At 42.2% G+C, this 25956-nt stretch overlaps 1 protein-coding gene across 9 annotated transcripts in view; it reads left to right on the top strand.

The window, feature by feature from the left end:
- The window catches only part of GPHN (gephyrin), a 275331-nt gene extending 251598 nt beyond the window's left edge, over positions 1-23733 (top strand). For 4 of the 9 annotated variants that reach the window (XM_068162859.1, XM_068162862.1, XM_068162860.1 and 1 more), the window contains 7 exons: positions 2424-2495; positions 14241-14328; positions 16370-16443; positions 18542-18606; positions 19802-19905; positions 20828-20924; positions 22793-23733. In XM_068162859.1, the coding sequence (XP_068018960.1) occupies positions 2424-2495; positions 14241-14328; positions 16370-16443; positions 18542-18606; positions 19802-19905; positions 20828-20924; positions 22793-22926 (634 nt within the window). In that variant the 3' untranslated portion in view covers positions 22927-23733. Of the gene's footprint in view, positions 1-2423; positions 2496-14240; positions 14329-14890; positions 15144-16369; positions 16444-18541; positions 18607-19801; positions 19906-20827; positions 20925-22792 lie in introns of those variants that run through there. The other 5 variants (XM_068162861.1, XM_068162866.1, XM_068162865.1 and 2 more) reach the window with 2 other exon arrangements.
- Positions 23734-25956: the final 2223 nt, after the last annotated feature.

Genomic DNA, 25956 nt, shown 5'->3' with positions numbered 1-25956 from the left:
ATGCAGCCCAGGATCTGATTGGCTTTGCGGGCTGCAGGATGTGGTGCAGGACAGGGTCGAAGGCTTTGCTCAGGTCCAGGTAAATGACATCAGCCTCTCCCTCAGCCTCTCCTCGCAGGGCTGTGCTCGAGACCTCTCACCAGCCTCGCTGCCCTTCTCTGGACACATTCAAGAGTCTTGATGTCCTTCTTAAACTGAGGGGCCCAGAACTGGACACAGGACTCAAGGTGTGACCTAACCAGTGCTGAGTACAGGGGCACAAGGGCACAATGACTTCCCTCCTCATGCTGGCCACACTCTTCCTGATGCAGGCCAGGATGCCATTGGCCTTCTTGGCCACCTGGGCACACTGCTGGCTCATGTTTAGGTGGCTGTCAATCAGTCCCCCTAGGTCCCTTTCTATTTGGCTTCTCTCCAGCCACTCTGACCCCAGCCTGTAGCACTGCATGGGGTTGCCGTGGTCAAAGTGCAGCACCTGGCACTTGGACTTGTTGAATGCCATCCTGTTGGACTCTGCCCGTCTGTCCAGCCTAGCAAGGTCCCTCTGGAGAGCCCTTCTACCCTCTAACAAATCAATATCTGCTCCCAACTTGGTGTCATCTGCAATTTTGCTGATGACTGACTCAACCCCCTCATCCAGATCATCAGTGAAGATGTTAAAGAGCATGGAGCCCAGCACTGATCCCTGGGGGACAACACTGGTGCCTGGCTGCCAGCTGGCTGTGGCACCATTCACCACCACTCTCTGGGCTCGGCCCTCCAGCCATTTCCTAACCCAGCTCAGAGAGCTTCTGTCCAAGCCAGGGGCTGACAGCTTGCCCAGGAGTTTGCTGTGGGGGATGATGGCAAAGGCCTTGCTGAAGTCCAGGCAGAATACATCCACAACCTGCCCCACATCCACCTGGTAGTCACCTGGGCATAGAAGGAGATCAAACTAGTAACCTAGGAGCTGGAATCACTTATACAATCTCAGTTACTTCCTGACACAGCAACCCTGTTTTGGGAAACTAAAACTTTGTTCTCTGACAATGGCTAGGAGAAGAAATGAGGGACTATGATCATTTTAGGAACTAGCTATCTTGGGAAAACCATCAAAAGGAAGTGGACATCTAGACTTAGAACCTGAATAGTTTTTAATGTGTTTCCATTACTTTCAAACAACTTCAGTGTTCATCCAGTCTGACAGACCATGTCCGTGATGACCTGTGAGGAACGCCTAGGCATGGATTTACAAGGTGATAGGATTTTAGATGTCATTTTAGTGGTGTCCATGTGCATGCATAACAGAATAACATAGTGCAGGCATACTGGCCCAGTCTTTGCATCATCTGCCTCAATCAGACAGGATCCAGAAGAGATTGTGAATGGATAGGCTGCAGTTGCTATGTGCAGGATCAGCTGAGCCTGGGCTGAGGACCGAGGATGAGCATGGTTTTGTTTTTGCTAACAGTACAGCCAGATGGAATGAAGAAAGGCCTCAAAAGTTGCGCAATGATGATTCATGACCGTTTCAATCTTGCACATCTTTAGGGGTTTTTTTGAAAAGATGTTTATAGAGAAGAATTTATCATGAAGATTTTTTACATTTTACAGTTAATTGTCCTATGTTTAAGAGTATAAAAGCATAGATCTCAGCTTATTTCATATTAATGTTACAGAGAATGCTATCTAAATATGATTTCTTCCCAGTGAAACTGACTTGAAAGAAGTAGGCATAAAAGGAAATGTTGTCTTAATAAAATGGGAATTGGTAGCACAGCAGTAATTGTTTTCGGTAAGGTCCTGTTAACCACAACTTTCTCAAGTTTGGGCTTTTTTCCTAATTCTGCCTCCGTGAGTAGCGTAGCTGGGTATGGGTATGAAGCTTCTTATGAATGAAGTGGCATCTTTATTGACTGTGGAGATACAAAATTAGGATAAATGCAGCCCTTTCCCATGTTTTATATGCCTTGAGACCCATTTCCTAAATAATAAGATAGAAAGCGTGAAGTAAAATGTTTCAGTGGGGCCCACCTCCAAATATTTTCCCATTATCTGTGATCCCTCTTCCAAAATGTCAGGGTGTTCAACACCTCATTTTGTTTTATCTGAAATTCCAGAGTTAAGACATCTTTCTGTAGACTCTGCAATGAAAGATGAACTGTACATTGTTAGCATGCCCCACTGAGCTTAAATCTCTCCATAACTTCACTCTTCATCCTGGTGAGAAGCCTATGTAGACTTATAATATAAAGATGTTCCCTTGCACTCCCTTTGTGTCCCAGTGGCTGGCCTTGCTGGGAGGAAGCATTTTCCCATGATGTTTTTGAATGTTCAGAGCCACCAAGGGGGACATAGCTGGGCACAGAGCAACCCTTTCACCGCAGGAGCCTCTCTTCTTCCCTAGCTCTTTATTATACCCCTTCTGCTTCCTTTACCCTCAGGAAGCCAGCTGTTTTTAAAGAAGAAGGGACAGAGAGCTTCCAGAACCCTGCGGAGCCAGGCGTACCAGATTGGTGAGCACCGTTTTTAACACACTTGGGACGCTGAGGCACATGCATGCTCACAGGCAGGCTCGTTGGGTGTCTGTCAGTGCAGAGCTTGGAGCACGGATTCTAGAGTGTTTGCCGTACAGAAGCAAGACGGCTTTTATTCTGTCCTTTGAGTAACACTGCCGTGTCAGTTAAGTTCTTATGCACCAGTGCACTGTAGATGTACATGGCTCCACAACATTGGTAAAATTACAGTTCTGTTACTAGCAGGAATGTTTGTTTTGCTCACCAAGCATCAAACATCTTTATCCCCCAAGGCTTTTCCCTTTTACAAACAGAGCAAATGAGGAACAAACTTGCTTGAAGGTAGTGGTGGAGCACAACTCTTGAGGAAGTCACTGTTAAAGCTCTTCAGGCCTACCTGCATACTTGTTTTTCCATTATCATGCTGATCCTCTCTAAAGCAGGCTAACTGAAATGTTCATGAAATTTCTTACACTAGACACTTTTTCCCAAAATACCTGTACAATTATACACTAGGTCTTAATGAGAGAGATGGCTTAATAATATAGATTGGTTTACAGAACTCACCTTCTATCACAGACCAGCTGAAGGGGCAGGAGTGGTAACAGGGAGAGTAAACCACCTGTCATTTCCTTCATTGACATACAGAAATATTAGTTTATGTAGTTTGATGCTTGTAGGAGTTAAAAATTGGCAGAAAAGTAATGAAAGAGCTAATTGAAGGCTAGTACCTGACAACTTCAGTCCTGTGAGGATCCTCACTGAGGTTAATGGGCCTGTGTGTATAAAAGTTTGGAGGTTCTTTTATAGCTTAATGTTCACTTTGCATACTGGAAAAAGAAGTTGCTCTACTCATTTCTGCATCCATATGCCATATCCTTATCCTTCAGAAGACTTACTCTCGTTGACCAATTTGTTGTGCATGCTGAAGCCAGGATGTCATAAATCTATGTTTTCCTTGTGAAACAGAACAAAGACATCAACCCACTAGAGTCTTGCACTATGCTCAACACGTCCCAAAAAACCTTAATTGCAATTAGCGTACAAGAACCTACCAGTCATACCAGTCTTTGAAACACTTTAGATTACTGTCAAGAATGTGTCTGCTTTATCAGGAATCGTTTAGAAGCTGGAATCTATCAGAGAGTGGTTACCTTGCGTACCTCATACAAGTTGGTTCACATATTGGTAACAGCCTAAGTCTAGAGAATGTGTTAAATGAGCCTTTGGGCTCTTCCAAGCAGTACTGGAGCAAGCATCACAATCCCTTACAGCCCAAAGCATGAGCAGTATGAAAATGTTTCTGCTCTCAAGAGCAGGAGAAAATGCAGTGGGCATTATCTTGTCATACGAACATCTTTGTGCTTGCAGGAGTGTAGTCTGGTATCATAGAGACAAATGAAGTTCTGGTTCCTTCCATTGACTAACAGCTAGGCAAAAATGTATTCGCTAAGCTCAAATAGGATAAGCTTCTCTCTCTGATCCTTCTCTTCACTTATTGCTCATAAATCAGTTTGCTTTTCATGAAGCATTTGTATTTTGTTTTAGTAAACACAAATCAATGTCATATTTCATGTGACATTTTCTAAAAAGATTGCTATTTTTTTAAGACATAGCTGATGACAAGGAATTTTAAGAAGGCCCTTTTTAGTTTTGTCTTTGACCTGTGACTTCCAAGTCATTTTTCTTCTGCAGACAGACATTTTTCCAAGTGACTGAGTTACGATTCTCTTTACAGAGAAACTCTTAATTTTGAGGCCCTGCCTTCAGGGGACTGCATTTCTGTTACAGAGACACCCGTACTGTGGCTCGGTAGCAGTTACACCAGTTTGCAGGGAGGATTAATGCACTTAAAATTCACTTAAAATTAATTTTAAAATCACACTTACTTAAAATTGAAGCTAAATCAAAATGAGAAACTGAAATTTTGTGATAGCAATATCATGTCACCATGTCAGATTTTGTAATGCCATTGCTTTAAGTAAGCAATCGGCACTATTTACATCAATCCTAATTTTTTGCTTTCAGTTATGTCAGTGTAAGCCAATTTTCATTTTTCATGAGCGCTCTGCAGGAAATACCCATTCACCCTTCAGGCTCACCAGTGCACTGTCATCCTTACTGATCAGCAATATCTTTGGCATTGATTATTGTACTGTGTGGTGTAGTCTTCAGTCATATTATTTCAACCCAGCTACAACTGTTGAGTGTTTTTCACTCCAAAAGTGAAAACCTTTCAGTGAATCCATATAGATTCACTTCCTTTGTAAGAAGGAAGATAAAATTGAAGCTACCATCTTCACCAGTGAAGTCCCATCCAGCTCCTCAGAAAAAACAAATGGATTTCTGGTGTTGGGTGAGGGTGCATTGCCCACAGCCAGTTAAACAGCCAGGGATTGTGTGTTAGTTAACGTGTAGACACTAGCCTAGATTTCGGGTGCATAAAGGGTTCATGGATTAGTACAATGGGTTAGTACAGCACCTGAGGACAGCCCTTGCCAAAGCTTTGGGCCTATTCTTTCAGCATTGGTGAAGGAAATCACTGCAGTTAACATGCATGTACTTGCAGATGGCTGTACACAGGCAGCAGACATGAGTGCTGGACCCACCTTTGTGTAGGAATGCACTCTTGTGGTGCTTCAGCATCTGTCTTCTACAACATGAGACATTTTTAGATTGCACTCTCGTGGCTGTCTTTTCTTCTAACCTCTCTGGTCTTTTGGCATTCTGGCATATACATGAGTGGGACTCTTCTGAAACAGTTTATGAAAACAGTGAAGTAAAGTATGTTATCATCCAGATAGAGAGAAAAAGTTGAAAGCAATTACGCATGTCTCATGGTAACTCCAGCAGAATGGTTGAAGACCTGCCTGTAATCAAAGTCTCTTTGAGTTCATAAATGTAACGTGAAAAAGAATATTCTGCAAAATAGTGTTCTTATTTGCAGCAGCATCAATTAAAGGAGCAACAAAAAGTAGCAAAGATTCTTTTGTATTGCTATCAGATAGACAGATCTTACATAGTCAGGTTGAACAAGCCAAAAGCTACTGTAATTATTACAGCTTTCCTCACAAGCTGGCCTATATTCTGGGGAAGACATACTGCATCTGTTCAAAGTGATCCAGGGAAATACCACAGAAGGTAGAAGGGAGAAACATTATGAGACCATGATGGAATACACTGGAGAATATTGAAACAAATAGTGCTTCAGAAGAGTGCCCATATATTCATACATACATCATCAAAATCAGATCATCTTCTGCTTTAGAAAATCACACTAGTCAAAGCACATAATTCCTGTTGCACTCAGTACTCATTAATTGAATTACATTCATTGAAATACTTTGAAATATATTCATCAAATTACATCCAGTATTGTATTCTACAGAAGCTGGGTTTTAGTTGGCTAGACCTAAATGGCATCACTTCATTCTTCTGCATCCTGCAAATTGTTAATATGCTAAATACTCCTCTTGGCCATGAGGTGAGAGGTGCGTGACAAACTTTGACTTTATGCCTTCCTGCATTCGCCTGTGCTGTCACCTCGAGTGAGCACAAGAAACAAAAGGAGAAATTGTAAAGGATCAAATCCATATCCCATTTTTCCTCAAACAGAAATGTCATCGAGCTTGATGAGATCTCACTCTTAGTACAGTATGTAGTCTCCTGGGTTTTGGATGAAAGCTTTACTTTGATGAAGTCTTTGTTGTTTTGGAGGTGTTGGTTGGTTTTTTTGGGGGGTTGTTATGGGGTTGGGTTTGGTTTGGTTTTTCTGATACAAAATTAGGAGCTTGATTAGGATCTTTGCATACAAAGGGAATTTCTAGCAGGTCCTTGTACCGTAGTTAAATTTTGTCTTCCTTTGGGAGATCCGTTTAGCAGAAAAGAGACCTCGTAAGATACAAAACTACCACAAACTGCCCTTCCTAGTGTGCGTGGGCATTGCCATCATGTGATAGCCTCAGGGTACCTACAGATGGCACATAGCCTTTTGAAATTTAAAGTCAGCTGTGGTAGTTCTGAGGAGCAGCTGGTGTACTTCGGTCTACAGGGTGGTAGACGTAGATCACGGATAGCACTTCAGTTTTGCCGTGTGTCCAGGAATCTGTAGGAAGCCATATGTGAAGGGGTAATTATCTCAGCATACAGCCAAAATACTTAAGATGCTTTCAAATAAAGCAGAGCACTAGGTAGGACAGGTTACCCAGCCCTGCTTTCATGCTCACAGCAGACACTCCTGCATGCATCTGGTGCATTATGGTGCATGCATATCTTTTTGTGTCTGTCCAGTAGATCTGCAAGCACGCAGGGTTATTGTGCTAACTGTGATGGTTTGCATGCATGAATTTTGCAAGTTTCCAGAAGACCTAGGTTTATAGCAGCCTGGGCTGTTGCATAGAAGAGTACAACATCACAAGTGTAATGCAGCAGTAGTGGCTGTGTATGGCAATGAACAGCAAGGACTGGAAATTACTGTCAAATCATGAGGTTAATGGGAATGAATGAGACTACTTTGGCAAAGAAGTTGGCGGAAATGGATGGATTTTACAGGGATCACCCATTTCGCTGCAGAGTGCTAGGAAATGCAGATCACCACTTGTTGTTACTTGGTTTCTAACCTAAATTATAACACTGAGCAGTTTAATTGCATGTATCGGACTGATGGTGTTAAGGGTTGTATCACAGGAAAGACTGACAGATTTATAATTAGTGACAGTAAAGCACAACAGTAGGATCAACAGAAGTGAATTAACAGGCGTGGATTTCTATTTGAAAGGGAAGATTAGACTGTAATTTAAGGTACTTCAAAATGGCACTTAGAAAATTCTTTGGTTTTTGACTGTACTGTAGCTGTCTCTTTTCAGAGAGACAAAGGAAAAAAATCTTCCACGTCTCTTTTAATGAGGCTTGCATCATTTTCTTGTTCACGCTCTCCAGTGCCTGGGGTGTCTTTTCAGTGCAAAGACAGCTCAGCAATGAATGAAGTGCTGCATAAGAGTTTTCCATAAACCAGCTTTGATAATCAGAATTTGTCATGAATCTAAAAGGTGTCCCTGTGCTGGTATACTGCCATCCTCCAAGCCCTCTCTTCAAATTAATGAAATAAGTGACTTGTCAACTGCAATATCGTTCATCTGCCTGCTTATTTCTACATTTGCTGCTGCCACTATACAACAGATTCCATCCAACTAATTTGAAGATTGTAATCTTTTATATGAAAACTGATTTAAAAGGGTCAGGAAATGGAGATAGTGAAGTAGATAGTCTGTTTATCAGATTGGCAAAATTAGCAGAGAGTATAAATGTATATTTAAAAGTACCTGGACTTTTTATGCAAAGTATTGTCTGCTGCTTCACAGATGTATGTCCAGAGCACAATATTTGTGCAGACACAATCTGCCGTAGGGGATCTCTGCCGCTGAGGTGAACTGGTTTCGTGCTTGCCTGTTACGTGAAGTTTTGTAAACTGTGCAATCCTCATAGAACTGAATTTCCCAGACATATTTATAGAATATGCTGGGATGTGATCTGAAGCATACAGACAAGGTAATTTTTGTAATCAGTGGCATCGTGTTAGAAAAGCACACTTGCCTGTTCTGCACAATGTCACTCTGACTTTGAAAATCAACTAATGAAACAAGAGTAAATACTTTCACCATCTGGAAATGAGAGTACCTATCAAAACTTGCTTTACTTTGATTAAGGTATTCACCATTATATTTGAGCACCTGTTACAGTTCTATCCATGAAGGAAAAAAATCCAAGAATGGCACTCTCACAGCACATTGTAAAGGATTTATCATAGTAATTCAGACCATAGTATGGCTAATTCAGGGTCCTGCCCCTAGAAGTGACCAGGGCTTCATCTTCTGATTCATACCTGCTCACAGGGTGAGTGTTATTTCTCAGTGCCAAGGTGATTTGTTGCAGGCCTTTTAGAGCAATCTGTGCTTGGATGCCCAAGTTGTCTATTCTTTCAGCAGTTACTAGACTAGAAGGGGGGAAGGGGCTGAGACCAGTCCCCCCAGACAGGAGTCTGGGGGTGGTAAGCTGGAGTCAGGGGTGAAACCAGCAGCCCAGATGAAGTGCCTGGACACTAATGCACACAGCATGGGTAACAAACAAGAGGAGCTGGAAGCCTTGTTACAGCAGGAGAGTTATGATGTAGTTGCCATCACAGAAACGTTGTGGGACAACTCACATGGCTGTCATTGATGGCTACAGGCTCTACAGGAGAAGCAGGCAAGGGTGGAGGGGTGGCCCTGTACATCAGGGAGGCTCTAGATGCCATGGAACTAGAGATTAAGGATGATCAGGTTGAGTGCCTGTGGGTGAGAGTTAGAGGGAAGGCCAACAAGGCAGACATCCTGGTTGGAGTCTGTTGTGGGCCACCCAACCAGGATGACGAAGTTGATGAATGATCCTATAGGCATCTAGAAGCAGTCTCAAGATCACAAGACCTTGTTCTTATGAGTGACTTTAACCTGCCTGATATCTGCTGGGAACTTAGCAGAGAGGAGGCAGTCTAGAAAGTCCTTAGAGTGTATGGAGAACAGCTTCGTATCCCAGCTGCTGCACGAGCTTACCAGGGGTAAGGCCTTCTTTTTACAAGCAGAGAAGGGCTGGTGGGGATGTGGTGGTTGGAGGCTGTCTGGGCTCCAGTGACCATGAGGTAATTGAGTGTTCAATATACAGCCAAGCTAAGAGGGGCAGCAACAAAACCTCCACTCTGGACTTCCAGAGGGCAGATTTCAGGTTACTCAAGGAACTAACTCAAAGAGTTCCTTGGGAAACAGCCCTTAAAAAAAAAGGGGTCCAGGAGGGCTGCAGCAAACTCCTGGGCAAGCTGTCAGCCCCTGGCTTGGACAGCAGCACTCTGAGCTGGGTTACGCACTGGCTGGAGGCTGAGCCCAGAGAGTGGTGGTGAATGGTGCCATATCCAGCTGTCAGCCAGTCACTAGTGGTGTCCCCCAGGGATCAGTGCTGGGCTCCATTCTGTTCAACATCTTTATTGAGTCCATCATCAGTAAATTTGCTGATGACACCAAGCTGGGGGCAGGAGTTGATCTCTTGGAGGGTAGGGGAGCTCTGCAGAGGGACCTCGACAGGCTGGACAGGTGGGCAGAGTCCAACGGCATGAGATTTAACACGGCTAAGTGCCAGGTTCTGCACATTGGCCACAGCAACCCCATGCAGTGCTACAGGCTGGGGTCAGAGTGGATGAGAGCAGCCAGGCAGAAAGGAACCTGGGGGTGCTGGTTGATGGTAGGCTGAACATGAGCCAGCAGTGTCCCCAGGCAGCCAAGAAGGGCAATGGCATCCTGGCCTGCATCAGGAATAGTGTGGCCAGCAGGAGCAGGGAGGTCATTGTGCCCCTCTACTCTGCATTGGTTAGGCCACACCTCGAGTCCTGTGTCCAGTTCTGAGCCCCTCAGTTTAGGAAGGAGGTTGATATGCTGGAACGAGTCCAGAGAAGGGCAACAATGCTGGGGGAGGGGTCTGGAGCACAGCCCTGTGAGGAGAGGCTGAGGGAGCTGGGGTTGCTTAGCCTGGAGAAGAGGAGGCTCAGGGGTGACCTTCTTGCTCTCTACAACTCCCTGAAGGGAGGTTGTAGCCAGGTGGGGGTTGGTCTCTTCTCCCAGGCACCCAGCACCAGAACAAGAGGACACAGTCTCAAGCTGCACCAGGGGAGGTTTAGACTGGATGTTAGGAAGAAATTCTTCACAGAAAGAGTAATTTGCCATTGGAATGTGCTGTCCAGGGAGGTTTTGTTTAAGAAGAGCCTGGATGAGGCACTTGGTGCCATGGTTTAGTTGATTAGATGGTGTTGGGTGATAGGTTGGACTTGATGATCTCCAAGGTCTTTTCCAACCTGGTTTAGTCTAGTCCAGTCTAGTATTTATATCTTTTCCATGGTGACCCAAAGGAGAACCTGCTCATTGTTATAGAAGAAATGAGGTGAGAAGTAGTATCTTGTTACCTGATTATATCAAATAGGTCTTGTATCCAATTTGATCGATAACTCCCTGCATTAAATACACTAAAGGCAAGGAAAATGTTTGCTGCAGTATTGATCGAAGCAGGTGACTTCTGTAAGGAGTGTTCTGTGTTAATTGCAGTCATGGCACTACCAGCCTCCAGTCGGGTAGAAATCAGACAACTGACAGAAAGAAATGTGCCAAATTGTGAACAAGAGAGAAGCCTTCTGCAAAGACAAAGGAGGCAATTCTGTGAATGTCTCCTTTCTTCAGCATAAAACCCAATCTAGCATACTCCTTCAGTTTATTACAATAAACTGTCTATCACATCTTTCATTTTGGAAGCATTAATGTTTGGCAGCTGCAGAAAACATGTAGTGCCATTGGATAGAGAAAGTTCTACTGTCAGAATTTATAAACAACCATTTATGCAGGTGGCAAAGAAAGGTATTCTACTGGAAACAGATAAAAATAATGCACCAAGTCCCGGATCCTTCAACTTCTTACATGACATCATAATAATAACAAAGTATGGTGAACTACTCCAGTGGTCTGCCACCCTCATAAACAAAGGTGTGAACTGAGTCCTCACCTCGTTTGAGTTTAGGCTTATTTGGGGTTGGTTTTTTTGTTGTTGTTGTTGTTGTTTGGGCCTTTTGTTGTTGTTGTGTTGTTGTTGTACACAAACATATATACATGTGTATAATTGGTAAATAAGTAGAAGTGCTTTCACTCTATTTAACTTTTACAACAGTGAAATATAGACATTTCCTTTTAACTTTCTTTACGTATTCTAAGACCACAAATAAAAGCAAGCACACTTCATAATCCATAAATAGGATGCCCCCAGACAGGTGCTACCTATGAATAACTTTCAAATAATTAAGCAAGATAAAATGAAACAGCCTGGAGCAAGCTCTAGATAAGGTCCTTAGCTGCATCACAACCTAATGAAAAAAAAAAAGGCTGAAATCAGTCTTTGTGCAGTGATAGTGGCATGAGTATCTGACTGTCATCAAGCTTCTGGAAGGCCTGTATTGACCTTTAATGAATACATATTCCTTGCTGTTTTCCAGTCGGCACCCTTATTAGCAAGGATTAAGGAATACTTAGCTCTTGAGAGACTTTTCTTATTGCTAACTCTATAATGAGGAGTGTCTTATTACATACAGATTACAGCTTAAACCAACAATATGACAACCAACAGCAAACTTGCATTTTTCCGCTCTGGCCTTCAACAACCAGTGAAGACTTTTCCTGGGGTTTGGGTAAAATATGCCATAGATTTCAGAAGGGGCAACTGTGAATATGACTCTGGTTCCTACAGAACAAATATGGTGATGGTTTGGCTTGAATCTGTATCTTTTCTCCCAAAGACAACAGAGTTCAACCATTCATTATAGGCCATTTAGAGTGTCCAAGATACTCGGTATCCTAAAAACAAACAAACAAAAGGTCCTGGAGGCAAGCCACTGTTTGCAACCCCTTTCCTTTAATAAAGTGGTAGTGTATAATTAAATATGAATGTTTACAGCCTGCATGATGGCACCAGCAATCTGCCGGCCTTTCTGCCATAGTTTGTTGCCTACCTCTTACAAAGCAGCGTGACCCTAAAGAGGAACTGTGACCCCACACAAATAGGAAAATTTTGCAGGATAACCACTCAATGATGCCAAAGAAGATGCTGTATCAGTCACTAGACATGGTGAAGAATGGATCTGGAGTCTTTCTGCCTGTAAGGCATAACGAGGGGAGAGGACACTTTAGGGCTCCCAGGTGAGGAGATGAGCAACGTGCAGATTTGTATGCACTTGTGATATCTACTCAGGGAGCTCAGCCTTTCTTGTGTCAGATAAATCTTATTAATAGAATAGAATAGAATAAACCAGGTTGGAAGAGACCTTCAAGATCATCGCGTCCAACCTATCACCCAACACCACCTAATCAACTAAACCATGTAACCAAGCACCCTGTCAAGCGTCCTCCTGAACACCTCCAGTGATGGCGATTCCACCACCTCCCCGGGCAGTCCATTCCAATGGGCAATCACTCTCCCTGTGTAAAACTTCCTCCTGACCTCCAGCCTGAACTTCCCCTGGTGCAGCCTGAGACTGTGTCCTCTTGTTCTGGTGCTAGCTGCCTGGGAGAAGAGACCAACCTCTGCCTGTTTACAACCCCCCTTCAGGTAGTTGTAGAGAGCAATAAGGTCACCCCTGAGTCTCCTCTTCTCCAGGCTAAGCAGCCCCAGCTCCCTCAGTCTCTCCTCATAGGGCTTGTGCTCCAAGCCCCTCACCAACTTCGTTGCCCTTCTCTGGACTCGGTCCAGCAAGTCAACCTCCTTCCTAAACTGAGGGACCCAGAACTGGACACAGGACTCGAGGTGTGGCCTAACCAGTGCAGTGTACAGGGGCAGAACCACGCACGCAGAACCTCGTTGAACACTAACTGCTGCTTATATTTCACTAAATTGCAGGCAAAGACAGGGTGCTCAAAGAAAAGGTTTTATTTTTCTGAGGCTTTTGGATGCACACAGTTTCCATAAGTCTGTGAAAGGCCAACCAGGATTTGCATAGAATTCTAGTTTTCCTGTTTCCAGTTGAAACCTCAAATACCTGCGGTGATTCTATCTTTGAATGAACGGTAGTCAAAGATCCCTAAGGAAAGCCCACATGCCATTTGCAGCCTGCAGAACCTTGATAGCCCATAATGGTGTTTTGTAATTGTAGTGTGGCATGTAACTGAGGTGCTGTGTTCTAGGTGAAGTCCTTTATGCAGTCACTGGCATTACTGCTTTTTTTGTTCAACTGTCCTCTAAGAAAGAGCAACCTCCCTTGAAAAAGTTTTAGATTAATTAAAGTGAAATGCTGTTGGGGGAACATTACATCCAGCTGTAGCAATCAGTCAGCTTTTGGTCCACTCATAAATGTTAAATGCAAAGTATGCATTTAATGTATTGGAAATACTTTTGGATTCCTTTGGTCTTGTGTAACTTGTACTACTTGTACTCCAAGCTCTGTGTTAACATCAGTAGTACTGTTGGATAGACAAAGCCCACTTCAGAGTTTCCAGAGTTCTTAAAACAAAACCAAAGAGTGAGGACAAAGCTGAAATACACCCAGCATCGCTCCTTAGCCTTTGCAGCTGTGCTGTTTGTGTGGAGGACCATCACAGCTACGCTCACACTGGTTCTCATGAGGGTAAAGAGGCACTTGAACAGGATGCTTTATGTTTTTCTAGTTGGAGTAGCTGGCTTCTCTGATGGAGAAGATAAATAAAGGACTTACTCCCAGTTTTGACTGATAGAAGTTTGAAGTGGAGCTTTACCCCATTCTTTGCACATATCACATAAGCCAGACAGGTAGTACTGCAGCCTGCTTGGTGGCCAGGAATTTTTGTGTGTCAGATCCATTTATGCAGCTCTGTCAGTTTATCTAAATCATTATTTTTATTGTTATCTACTGTGCAAATTACATACTTTTAGACACTTGTATTAGTATTCTTTGGTCCTGTCCTAAAATATCCTACTGTTCCTGTTGCAAAGCTCTTAGAAAGGAAGGTACCAAACAGTCTGATATTCACTTAATGAGACTGCAGTGCTTGGCTTGAACAAAGTGGTGTGGAGTCTTCAGAAAGAAGGGATCCCTGCATCTCTCTCTTAGAATACATGTGCATAGACACATCTGTATGCCTGTACACAGACACTTACCTAGACTACAGCTGATAATAGTTCCATGCCACTAATCTGCTTACTTGTTCTTTTCTGTAGCCCAGATGATTTACTGAATGCACTGAATGAGGGTATCAGCCGTGCTGATGTGATCATTACATCAGGAGGTGTATCTATGGGGGAAAAGGTATGCTAAATTTAAGTATGACTTGCTACAATATATGTAAGAATTTGAAGCCAGAGTCATCAGAGATTCTACCTTTGTATTAATATTTATTTTAAAAAGGACTGTACTTTTTTGGGGGGGGGAACATTTAAATGCGAATTAATTAAGAAAATAGTCCCTACTGCTATCCTCATTCCCTTTGTTCTTATTGCTGTACTGTAGTAGGCACAGTACAACAGGGAAGATTTTATTCTTGATGAGAGTAATTTGCAAATGTATTTATTTAGGGATGATTTGTGCAGTTATGATAAGGAATGTGCTTGGTTAATAGTACATGAAGGCAACAGACTTCTTTTTATTCTTAGAACAGGTGAAATGTAGATAGACTAAAGCTACTTTGAAAGTACTCCAGAAAGCAACCTGAGTGTGTAAATAGCTCTTTCTTAACAGATCTGTTTCCCGAATATACCAAAGCTATATCCATTACAAAAATAGTTTTACCGCATTTTGTACCTGATAGTCCTACAGGGGCAATACATACAAGACAGTGAGCTGATATATTTGCCTTTTGAATCATTAACAGAATTGTTGATTGAGTTCCTGTTGGTAATCCCTGTGCCAAAACCATCAAAGAAAATAGGGATACACAGATGCTGGTGGGGCGTAGATGAACCTGCAGGACATTTATTAATCATGACTTATGCGAAGGAAAACTCAGATTACTTTTTGATCCCAGGCTGAATCTGTGAGTTTGGCAGGTAAAAGAAACATCTCTCCTTTTATAACTAACAGATGCTAAAGACAGTCGTTAGGAGATGGCAAACACGAGTGCTGTTTTTGTCACTTTTCTAAGTAGAAAGCATATTGTTGGATATATCACAAAAGTGGAAAAGCCATTAAACTAGTGCCAGTTTCTTTCAATCCTATTATTGTCTTGAGTATTCCTGGAAAAATAATCAAGGACAAGTGCTGGTCTTTAAATTGGTAATGTGGGGACATAGTGCAGACACAGGAAGACTAGGAAACAGCTGGACTGGTGAATGGTCTTGCAGGCATTTATGCATTCCGGTTGATTTCTCCCCAGAGTGAATTAGAGGCAACAGCATGAGGTCACTAGGCTCTGTGTTCCTCTCATGATTATATATATCCACTCTGATTCTGAGCTTTCAAGAGTTTTGATGAAATAACTGTGAACATCCAGAAAGTAGAAAGAAAGTAAAAATGAGGTTAATGCAATCAGTAATTGAGAATTCATGCCTGACTGAAAAAAAAAGTCGCTGCTTTCCAAGTATGTGAACACACACAAAAAAGACCTACGAGGGAGCTACAGATTTATTGTTTCCAAAGTATGTCTTCACAGATGACTGTTATATCCTGTGTCTTTAATCTCACTAAACACAGCAGACAGGAGACTGCATCTTTGAGAACAATTTTCAGTAAAGGCTAACGAGCAATTTGATTTGCTTTAATAACTGGACTGACGGTTTATGCAAAATTGTTTCACTTGAACTAATGCATAATCCACCCACAGTGTCTCCTTTCTAAGGACTCTTAAACACTGTGAATTAGACCATGTCCCCAAGAAATTAACATAATTACAGTAGCCTGGAAAACTAGGATTTCTACAGTACAGTATTGATTTCAAAATTACTAGGAGATCTCTGACTCTTCCTGCTAGATCCCTTCCATGGCAAACGTTAGATGATCTGATGATTACAAAACTTAACTTTGAACCATAAAGGCTTTTTTTCCATCTTTGACGTACAGAATGTTTGAGGAGTAGGCATTTGTGGGGTCCTCTAAGATTCTGATGCTTCAGCTGACTATATATTGCTGCATCTTCATGGAGTCAGGTTTGGCACCTGAAATAAATCTGTTCTTCACCTCTTCTTTTTGAAAATGCCTCCATTCAAATACTGCAAATTCCCCACTGGACTGTAGCACTTTCAGGATATGAGAAGTCTTTCATCCTCACTTGATATGAATTGATTGCTTTGAATACTTAGATGATGCAAGCCACTTTGGTGTCACTTAATTGATTTTCTTTTTTTAATTTAAACAGGACTATCTTAAACAGGTGCTGGATATTGATCTTCATGCACAGATTCACTTTGGCAGAGTTTTTATGAAACCAGGGTAAGAAATCTTTCTACTGGAGCAGTAGAGATGGAGGCTATATTGGGCCAGATATCCTATATAAGTGTTTCAGCAGATTCTAGTTTTACAAATATATGATAAACCACATGGTAGATGTGAAAAAAAGCAAAGCTAGTCCTGTTGAGATTAGTCATCATCTTTGTGGGTGAAATTACAGTGTCACAGGTTGGAAAGGACCTCCAGAGATCATCAGGTCTAACCCCTCTGCCAAAGCAGGCATTAACTAATACAGAGAGATTACTTTTTATCTGTAAGAGCTATTTCTGTGATAACTGTTGCAAATCAGGTTTAGGGACTAGAGGAAAACCAGCATGGGACATATATGGCTGCAGTCTGCACTGTGATCATTGAGCTCAGATATTGAAATTGTTATGAAACAGCCAGGATATGTGTGAACATTAAACAGCTAGTTTACTTAATAAGCACCTCCTTTCACTTCAGAATTTGCATAAGTCCTATTCTTTCACAAACAAGCAATTTTTTGAGAGGGGTGGAATGATGGCTAATTTATGAAGTTTCATCCAACTGGCACATTTGAGCGTGGTAGTTATAAAATAAACACAATCCCTTATGTGCTTCCTTTACCTCAAAACCTCAGCATTGCTTTCCTTTGCTGTAGTACTGCTAATTAATGACTCTGGAGGTGTGCTTGGCAGAGAAGACACAAACTACCTGTACTGGAAATAGGGTTCCCTTTCACAGCACAGCAGTGGGAAGATGTCTGCAGCTCTGCCTCAGTAACCTTGGAATGCAGTTTGTTTTCAGGCTGGGTTGGCATGGTCCAGCAGCACAAGGGCAAGTGTGGTTTTTAGAATGATTCCCTCTGGCCCATAACCGTTGCCAGGAAGAAGAACAGAAAGTGGGTGCTTGCTGTGAAAACAAATACTTTTATTGTCTCTGCACACGGTCCAGTAAAGAATTGCATGTGGGCATGGTGCTTGTGCCACCATTACTACCACCTCCCTTCCATGAAAGGAGCAAGTGAGCTGTGTGGGATGTAGCCCAGGCATGGAAATTTCTCACTGCTTCTGTCCTACTGCTACAACTGATTTGGGGAAGTCTCAAAACAGGGATCTGCACTCCAAATCTGTTGCTGACAGGAATGGATAACCTGATTTGGAGAATTGAGAATATTGTGCTTCTGGCTTCTCTGCAAGCAAACATAATTCTTTCATCTGAGACCCCTCTGTAGAATTCTAGTAATAATTTTTAAATAACTAGATAAAAAAGCTTTAAGAAATCTTATTTCCCCCAAACATCCATTTTCATTTTATGCCATAAGGAAGATATTTCTAACTGCTACTGTATCATTTGGTCATCTGATGTTACTGAGAGTGTAAGCACTCTCATTTCCATTGGCTATAGTGCTATAGCAAATACTGTGTCTTAGTTTTTAGTAATTCTGTCTTAAAAAGCCTTAGATATGAACAGTGATTACTATATTGGGAAAAAATCCCCTGAATAAGTTCCAAGAGCAAAGGCAGAGTTTGCTTTCTATGCCTGTGTGTTGATGTGCTACATGACTGCAGAGTGATGTCTGGGACTTACCGTTCCTCCACTTGATCTGAAAGTTGCTGAGCTAATGTAAAGTTCTACCTTGTCTAGCAGCACTGCTAGAAGAAAGTACTGGAAGACTTTCAGCAATCATGTTGAAATCTCATCTGACAAGTCAGAGTTTCCAGTAAATAAGAATTAGCAACTAGATTTTTTTGTGCCTTACATGAAAAGTCACCACTGCTCTGTAGCTGCATCATTTCAATTTTACTTCTTTGTTAACTGGCTTCTGGCATGAAGACGGGCTTTAGATTTTTGATTATGACTTCATCTGTGCTTAGATGTTTCCTAACTGGAAGCAAAATCCTCTGCTTAAAAACTCACAGCTGAATACCAAGCAAAACTGGTTGTTCTGTCATCACAAGGAGAGGATTATACCCCCAGCATGGAATAAGCAGCAGGGGCTAACAATCTGCTGAGAGAGAGAGATGGGGTGTTTGAATTTTCAAAATGTTTGTTGTAACAGCATAACAATGTTGAGTCAAAGTCTAGGGCAGTTATTTAATAACTTTCTTTTTCATAGCCTGCCAACAACTTTTGCAACTCTGGATATTGATGGTGTAAGAAAAATAATCTTTGCTCTCCCAGGTAAGATGTTTTGTGGATTACTTTTGTTGCTGTGCATAGATGACGGACATGAAAAAGCCTAGCAATGTTTCACAGTACCTGTGCCTGCTGTTGGCATCCCTAGGGAAGGTGCCTGTAAGGTTTTCCAGGAAACTTCCAGAAAACATGAACTTACAGGAATATACCGAGGAGTTGTTTTTTTTTTTGCTCCTGCCCTGAGAATCTGCGAGTGCAGAGGCCGTTATGATTTCTTCCAGGCAACAATTTCCTTGGGTTTTGTAAATAGTACTGTACAGGGGTGCGATGTTCTTCTATAGCTCCTGCCACCTTCACAGTAAGCATTCTGTGCATGCAAGTCAATGCATCCAATCTGAAGGATGGGAAATGAAGACAAAAATGAGAGGGTGCCAAGGAACACATCACAGAGGAGCATCGCTTCACCTCCTGCAGCAGCCTGGGCCGTCGCCTCCTTCGGAGCAAGCCTTTCCTTAGGGATCTGGCTGCAAATCGCTACCCCCTAAATCATGAGGATTTTCTTTTATTCTTACTGCACCCACTCTGTGTGGATTTTTGACTACATAAGGAATCCTGTTCTTGATAAGCTGGTGGATTTTGGAAGCATTTCTAGTGCTTTTTCTCACTTGCATTTTAGTTGCTGCATAATTTTTTTTCTGGGCAAGAGATCAATGGAGCATCTGTCTGATTGTAGTATTTGTTTTAGAACTGTCATCTAGGGAAGTCCAGATGGGTAAGACAAGTAATGTTTGACAAATGTTGGCCATGTATCTTTCTTGTGAGTCAACAGAAAAGATAAATCAGTAGAATTCTCCTTTGAATTTGTACCAGAGCATTTTGCCACTGTGTTTGGGCACTGAAAGTTGTTTTTCCGTAGGTCTTGGACATCTTAGTCATGAATCAAAAGGCCTGTCAGCTAGGACAATAAACCTTGCTCCAGTCCCACACACGTCTAGGCAGCAGAGGAACATGGGCAGCTCTGGGCAGAGCAGAATTTCAGCACACCATCAGACAGAGAGTACCTTTCAACAGGTGTACTTTCCCAGTGCCACTCCAGTCTCACATGAAACATTTCCTGCATATATCATGAGTAGCTCTGTAGAGTCCTTTGGAGTGCAACTGATGTGAAAACGTGAGATCACTTTCATCATGTCACAGAGTAGATAACAGGAGTCTCCACCAACTGTTCTTGGTCCTACAGGCAACCCAGTGTCAGCCGTTGTCACCTGCAATCTCTTTGTTGTTCCTGCGCTGAGGAAAATGCAGGGTATCCTGGATCCTCGTCCCACCATCATCAAAGCCAGGGTAAGAAGCTTGGTTTCTGTTTAAGGAATCCGTCAAGATGCAGAAGCACAGCCCCTTGGGTTCTGAAAGGCTATCTTGTTTGGAGAATCTGAGCCCTAGGCTACCTCTGCCAAGTGGAAGGAAGTTCATGCAAAGCAGAGATACCTTCTCCATCTCTGTTAATGATTATGTTCTCTCCCCTCATTTCTGAGAGTTAGCCATCTAATGCAGCAAGATGCACGGAGGTAGGGGCAGCCACTTGCTGGGCTTTTAAACAGTATAACTTCCTGCTTTAAAAGAAAAAAAAAAAGGTGTTCACCTGTGGTAAAAAATGCAGAGTCTGGGAATGCTTGATGAGCTGGATAGTTCTGTTTGCAGTAGAACATGCAAACTTCAAAGCCCTTCTGTTCCTGAATTATTTACTCTTCGTTTTGGTGATATTGTCACCGTTTACTATATTCAAGGCATGTTACTACCATGTATTGCTCTTCTGGTTTGGATTCTAATAAGTACCAAGGGACACATTCCCCTTTGTAGTTTTCCTGTTGTTCCTAGCTAGGCACTCTTCTCTTGCTGCTTATCCCATGTCTCTCTTTTGTACTTCCTCAGGCACCCAGATTTTTATCTCACAGAAACAAGACTGGAAATGATAAAGCTTTTTTTTTCCCCAGAGAAATACTATTTTGAAACTCTCAGTAAAGAAATAACTTTGGTGTATTCCACTTACTGTATGCAGACTCCATCACACTCCTTGATGTAATATTGCAGTTGTATTTCCCCTAAACACTGCAGTGTCTGCCTTCTACAGCTTTTGCTCTAGCACTAGACACCATCTGACCTTAAAATGAGAGTCTTTTTTTAAGGAAGAGCAGCTGGGCAAGCAGTGCTGTGAGGTCAGTGTGATCTGAATGACATTGTCATCCTTTCTTCACTTCTCCTACAGTTATCATGTGATGTAAAACTGGACCCCCGCCCAGAATACCACCGGTGCATACTGACTTGGCATCACCAAGAACCACTGCCTTGGGCACAGAGTACAGGTTAGTGCCCGCTCACCTCACACAGGTCCTTGCCTTCCTGCACGTACATCTAAGAACAGCTAAGGGTGTGCACATCTCTTTCGTGTAACCTTTCTCACATGGGCTTTGCCAGCACACTTGTGCACATGCATGCATCTACATCAGTGTAAAATTCAGTCATGATGCGAGTTTCCAGCTTACCGATTGCAGCTCCCTCCCTTTGTACACAACCCCCTGTATGCTTGCATACATGCAAACATTCCTTCTTATAAACATCTCCTCTTGTTTACTTGCACTCACAGGTGCATTTTCTTATGTTTGCTCTTGTGCGGGTACCAAACAAACTAAACCAATTTGGGGCCTAGGTAGGAGCAATACAAATCAAAGAAGCTGTTTATGTTCTTTCCAGTCGGACTGAGACTTTAATTAGTCATACTAGGCATACTAGTTATAGTCATTAGTCATTAGTTATATTAGGCATACTTCTGAATGCTCAGCTGTAGTTGAGGTAAATGCTACATTGGAATACATTTTTAGCTGTGTACTGCTAGAAGACTGATTCTGACAGTTTCTCAAGAGATTCAGGTCCTTAAACAACTTACCAACTATTTACTACATCCAAATTGCTCAATACAAAGTCTCCAGAGGGAAAAACTTAGCTGAAATGCATCTTACTGTTTACTCAGAGAAGGTCCTTACCTCCCGAGATCACACAGCCTCTGACATATTGCCAGGTACAAGTCAAGGTATTACATCTGTAACACTGTATTTGGTGTAGCCTTGTTTTGTTGTGCTGTTACTCAGACTGTCTAGAATGATTTCTCTGTCAGTCTGGAAGTTTGAAAACCAGGAAGCTAAAGGGCGTGACTTTTTGTCACATTTTAATGTGAGGTTGTTTATCTTGGGGATGTGTTGTGAAGCCGAGTCCCAAAGAAACCTGTTCTTTCCTGGTGATACATGTTACAGATCTGTGCAGCTAGCCATCCTAACAGGGCCCAGCCCTATGATTCACTGAAAATTGGGAAGTCTGAGTGAAGGTTTCCAGTTCCTCTTTTGTTAGTTCTCGGGTTACAGCTCAAGCTGGGTGCCTGTGAAGAGGGACCCCTACCCCAGATTGTGCCCTCTAATTATACCTATTCCAATTATTTAATTCAAATTCCAATTAAATTCCATACATATATTTACAGAATTGAAATATATTCCAAATATTCCAATTGTATCAGTGCCCAGCTCCCGATCGCCAAACTCAAAACACTTGACTCTGGTTGGTGATCTCTTGATTTCTTACTGGTTTCCTTTGTTGCTCTGCTGGCCTTCTGAAGTTACCTCGCTCTCTTGGAATTGTTTTCTTGTTCCTTATTTTCATTCTGCTTGTGTCTGCTGAATTCAGCTAGTTCTGTGTTAGCAGCGTTAGTTTTACCCAAATGTTTACTCTCTGCCAGCTCTTGCAGCCTAAGACTTAAACTACTTTAGCTACTAGAGGAGAATCCAGTTACTCAAACTCATTCTATAACAATATATTAAAAATATTCTGGACTGTGCATTTGAGTCTGAAACTAGGTACGCAAATGGAAAAATAAAGTCATTTTGATGTGATTAGAAATTCCAATAGAAAAGCAACTTACTAAGACAAGATGTGAGGTACAGAGAATGTGGATAGGAAAGCAGGTAGCAAGGGAATGAGAGTTTTGAGAGTCAGAGCAATGACGGGCTAAGTAATGCTCTGCAGAGTTCTGTGTTTCCATCCACCTTGGGACAGCAAGGTGCCTGCTCCATGGGTAAGTCAGCGACAGGAACATCACTGTAAGAACAGCTCTCGCTCCCACACAGTGTGTTGCAGCATTTGGAACCGACGGGAAACCCAACTGCCATTTTTCTCTTTCCTGTAGGGAATCAGATGAGCAGTCGTCTGATGAGCATGCGCAGTGCCAATGGACTGTTGATGCTACCTCCAAAGACAGAGCAGTATGTGGAACTTCACAAGGGGGAGGTGGTGGATGTCATGGTCATTGGAAGGCTATGATGTCACCAGCCAGAACGAAGCTTTGATGCATGTCCACATATCATTGACTGTATCCTGTAATATGCAACGGCACAGCTAGTTTTTCTGATTTGGATAAAAGTTGATCAATATAGTCAACATCTTGAATCATATTTCAAATGGAATTTAAATAAATACCTTTTAAAAAAACCCTTTAAAGCAAATCTTAACAAAGAAATTTATTCTGATTATGTCAAAGCAACTTTTTCCTTTCCTTGCAATTGCTTTGCGTGTTCAATGCTAGTTCTAATAGCGGTAGCTTTTAGTAGACAGCAGTAGGTGCCTGCAGAACTTGTGTTTTTTCTCATCTTTAAGATACAACTACTTATGCTCTTAAGACAAGGCTGTCTGCTTATTTACACTAGCGTAGACAACACTTGGATTTCCCTTATTAGTATGCTTCATAACCGCTTCACAGAGAGCTTCTGCTTGTTCTTTATCTTGTATCTCGTGTTGATGTGCACAGTGCCAAAAGCAGAGTGGCTGCACTGGGAACCTGATGAAGGCCTGAGGTTTCCACACCTCACCATGCATTCAGGGATCTCTCTTGTCCCGGCAGCCCACCCAGCTCAGTACTCTTGGGCAGTAACTGGATACCTTTTATTTCAACAAACAAAAAATTGCTTCCTTAAGTGCTGACAGCCTTTTTAACCAATACATTAAAAAATGTACAGAACTAAAAACAAACAACAAAAAAAAAATCAAAGACTGATCTTGTACAGATATTAGTGTTACCAGCATTCGTGTGGAAATTAAATGAGCAAAGAAATAAAACTAATGTTAAACAACTCTGTACCATAACATTTTCTGTAATGATATTGAAACTTAAATGAATAAAAAAAAATCCTCAATCATTATTTAAAATTTCAACTGTTTAGCCTTGTTGTTTGAACAAAAAAAAAAAAGTGTTTTCAGAGGGTATTAGGGGTGGGGAAAGAGGACAGGAAGGAAGGGAAAGGAGTATAGAATCGAGGGCCTCCCCTCCTCACGAGTGACCTCGTGGTACAGGATGAGCTCTCACTCATCGCGCAACTTCATGGAAGCAGCTTTTGTGGGGGTTTACAACTGCACTGGGCAAAACTGGGGAACACTTCTTTCTATAAATTGCATAGCAGCTGCAAATAGCCCTTGTGCTGCTCTGTGTCTGATTAGGTAGAGGTGTTTCTGTGTGGGTTATTTCATGAGATGATACTGGGATGTTTCAGACCTTGACAGATGATGTGTTTTGGATTGTGAGTTTTGGTAATTTCGCACTTCATCTGTAATTAAGACCATAATAATGCCCTACAACACCTTGCCTTCTTAGAGTTCATGGGTAGAATGTTACTCTATCAAATCCATTCATGAAGTCAGAAGACTTCTGTAGTGTATTTTAAAGACTTAGGGAGTACACAAAAAACTGCATGAACAGTTTTCAGTCCTGACTGTCACAGTGGGCCAGACCTGTAGTTCTATGATAACCATAGAGGGCATCCCCGAGGCTGGTTTTTAAACCCAGACTCTGCTGTGCAACGGCCTGGATACTCCCTGAACAGGTCATAGCATAGTCTGAAGGCAGGTGGACAAACACGGTGCTCAGAGACCCTCCAGGGACTGATCATTTAGAAAAAGTCACACAACTTGATGACTATGGTTCTGTGTTCTGGTGGTTGGGAGGCTGTCTGGGGTCCAGTGACCGTGAAATTATTAAGTGTTCATTATGCAGCCAAACTAAGAGGGGCAGCCACAGAACCTCCACTCTGGACTTCTGGAGGGCAGACTTCAGGTTACTCAAGGAACTAACTCAGAAGGTACCTTGGGAAACAACCCTTGAAAACAAAGGGGTCCAGGAGGTCTGCACCTGCTTCAAGAAAGAATTTTTGAAGGCTCAGAACAGGCTGTGCCAACGTGCCGGAAGATGGGCTGCCAGGGTAGAAGGCCAGCCTGGTTGGGCAGTGAACTTCTGGGTGAATTAAGGGCAAAAAAGAGGGTGTATCATCTTTGGAAGAAAGGGGAGGTAACCCATAGAATGTTTAAGGATGTTGCTAGGTCATGCAGGAAAAAAATTAGAGAGGCAAAAGCCCATTTAGAGCTTAGCCTGGCCTCTGCTGTGAAAGACAACAAAAAACCCGTCTACAAATCTGTTAATAGCAAGAGGAGGGCAAGGATAACCTCTGCTCCTTGGTGGACATGGAAGGGAACATAGTGACTAAAGATGAGGAAAAGGCAGAGGTACTTAACACCTCCTTTGCCTCAGTTTTTAATAGCAGGACAGAATGTCTTCCAGACAGCTGGAATTAATACAACATTATTACAACTATGACTTGATTATCAAACCTAAAATCTGAAGAATTTGCCTCTGTCCTTGTAATATAAATGGATACAAATGTGAGAGAAGCAGGTACATTCAAATGCCAGTTTCACTTGTAATAGTCTCAACCTACAGTGTCAGGGTAGGTTGGAAGCTTCAGAAAAAGAAATTAAGGACAAACGGATCTTCCAGTACCTGGTTACATTGGTTCAAGGGCTGTGACTTGCAACTGGAAACATTTTACAGAATATTTTCAGTATTTTTACTTCTCTAGATAAAGTTTTTGCAGCATCAAGATAGTAACTTACTTAACAAGCAGCAATGCCAACAATGGCTGAAGTTTGGTGTTCCAACATCAGTAGCATTCTTACAGCATTTTCTTCAGTGCCTGTATATGGGAATGGTCACCTGCAATGAGCCTCCTGAGTCCTGTTCATCCAGCTGGGATGATCCTACAGTCACCTACAAAATCCTGCAGCAGCTTTTGTACCCTGGCTAGCTGGTACCAAAACCTTGACTGTACACCTAGATGTGAAACAACATTCAAAATCTGGCTGCATTTGATCAGATAAATAGAAGAATGGACTGGCCTCTTTCAAATACTAATTTTCAAGATTTAATTACAGAAATTACAATGTTAATTCTGCCTTCATACTAAAATATGCTACATGTGGAATGTCTTTGATATGTAGTAGTTATTACAGTAAGACTTCAGAGATTCA

This window comes from Melanerpes formicivorus, unplaced genomic scaffold (genome assembly GCF_026170545.1).
Source record: "Melanerpes formicivorus ecotype bairdi unplaced genomic scaffold, bMelFor1.0.p_v2 SCAF_68, whole genome shotgun sequence".
In the NCBI taxonomy this organism is placed as follows: Eukaryota; Metazoa; Chordata; class Aves; order Piciformes; family Picidae; genus Melanerpes; species Melanerpes formicivorus.
This window is presented reverse-complemented; position numbering and strand designations above follow the sequence as displayed.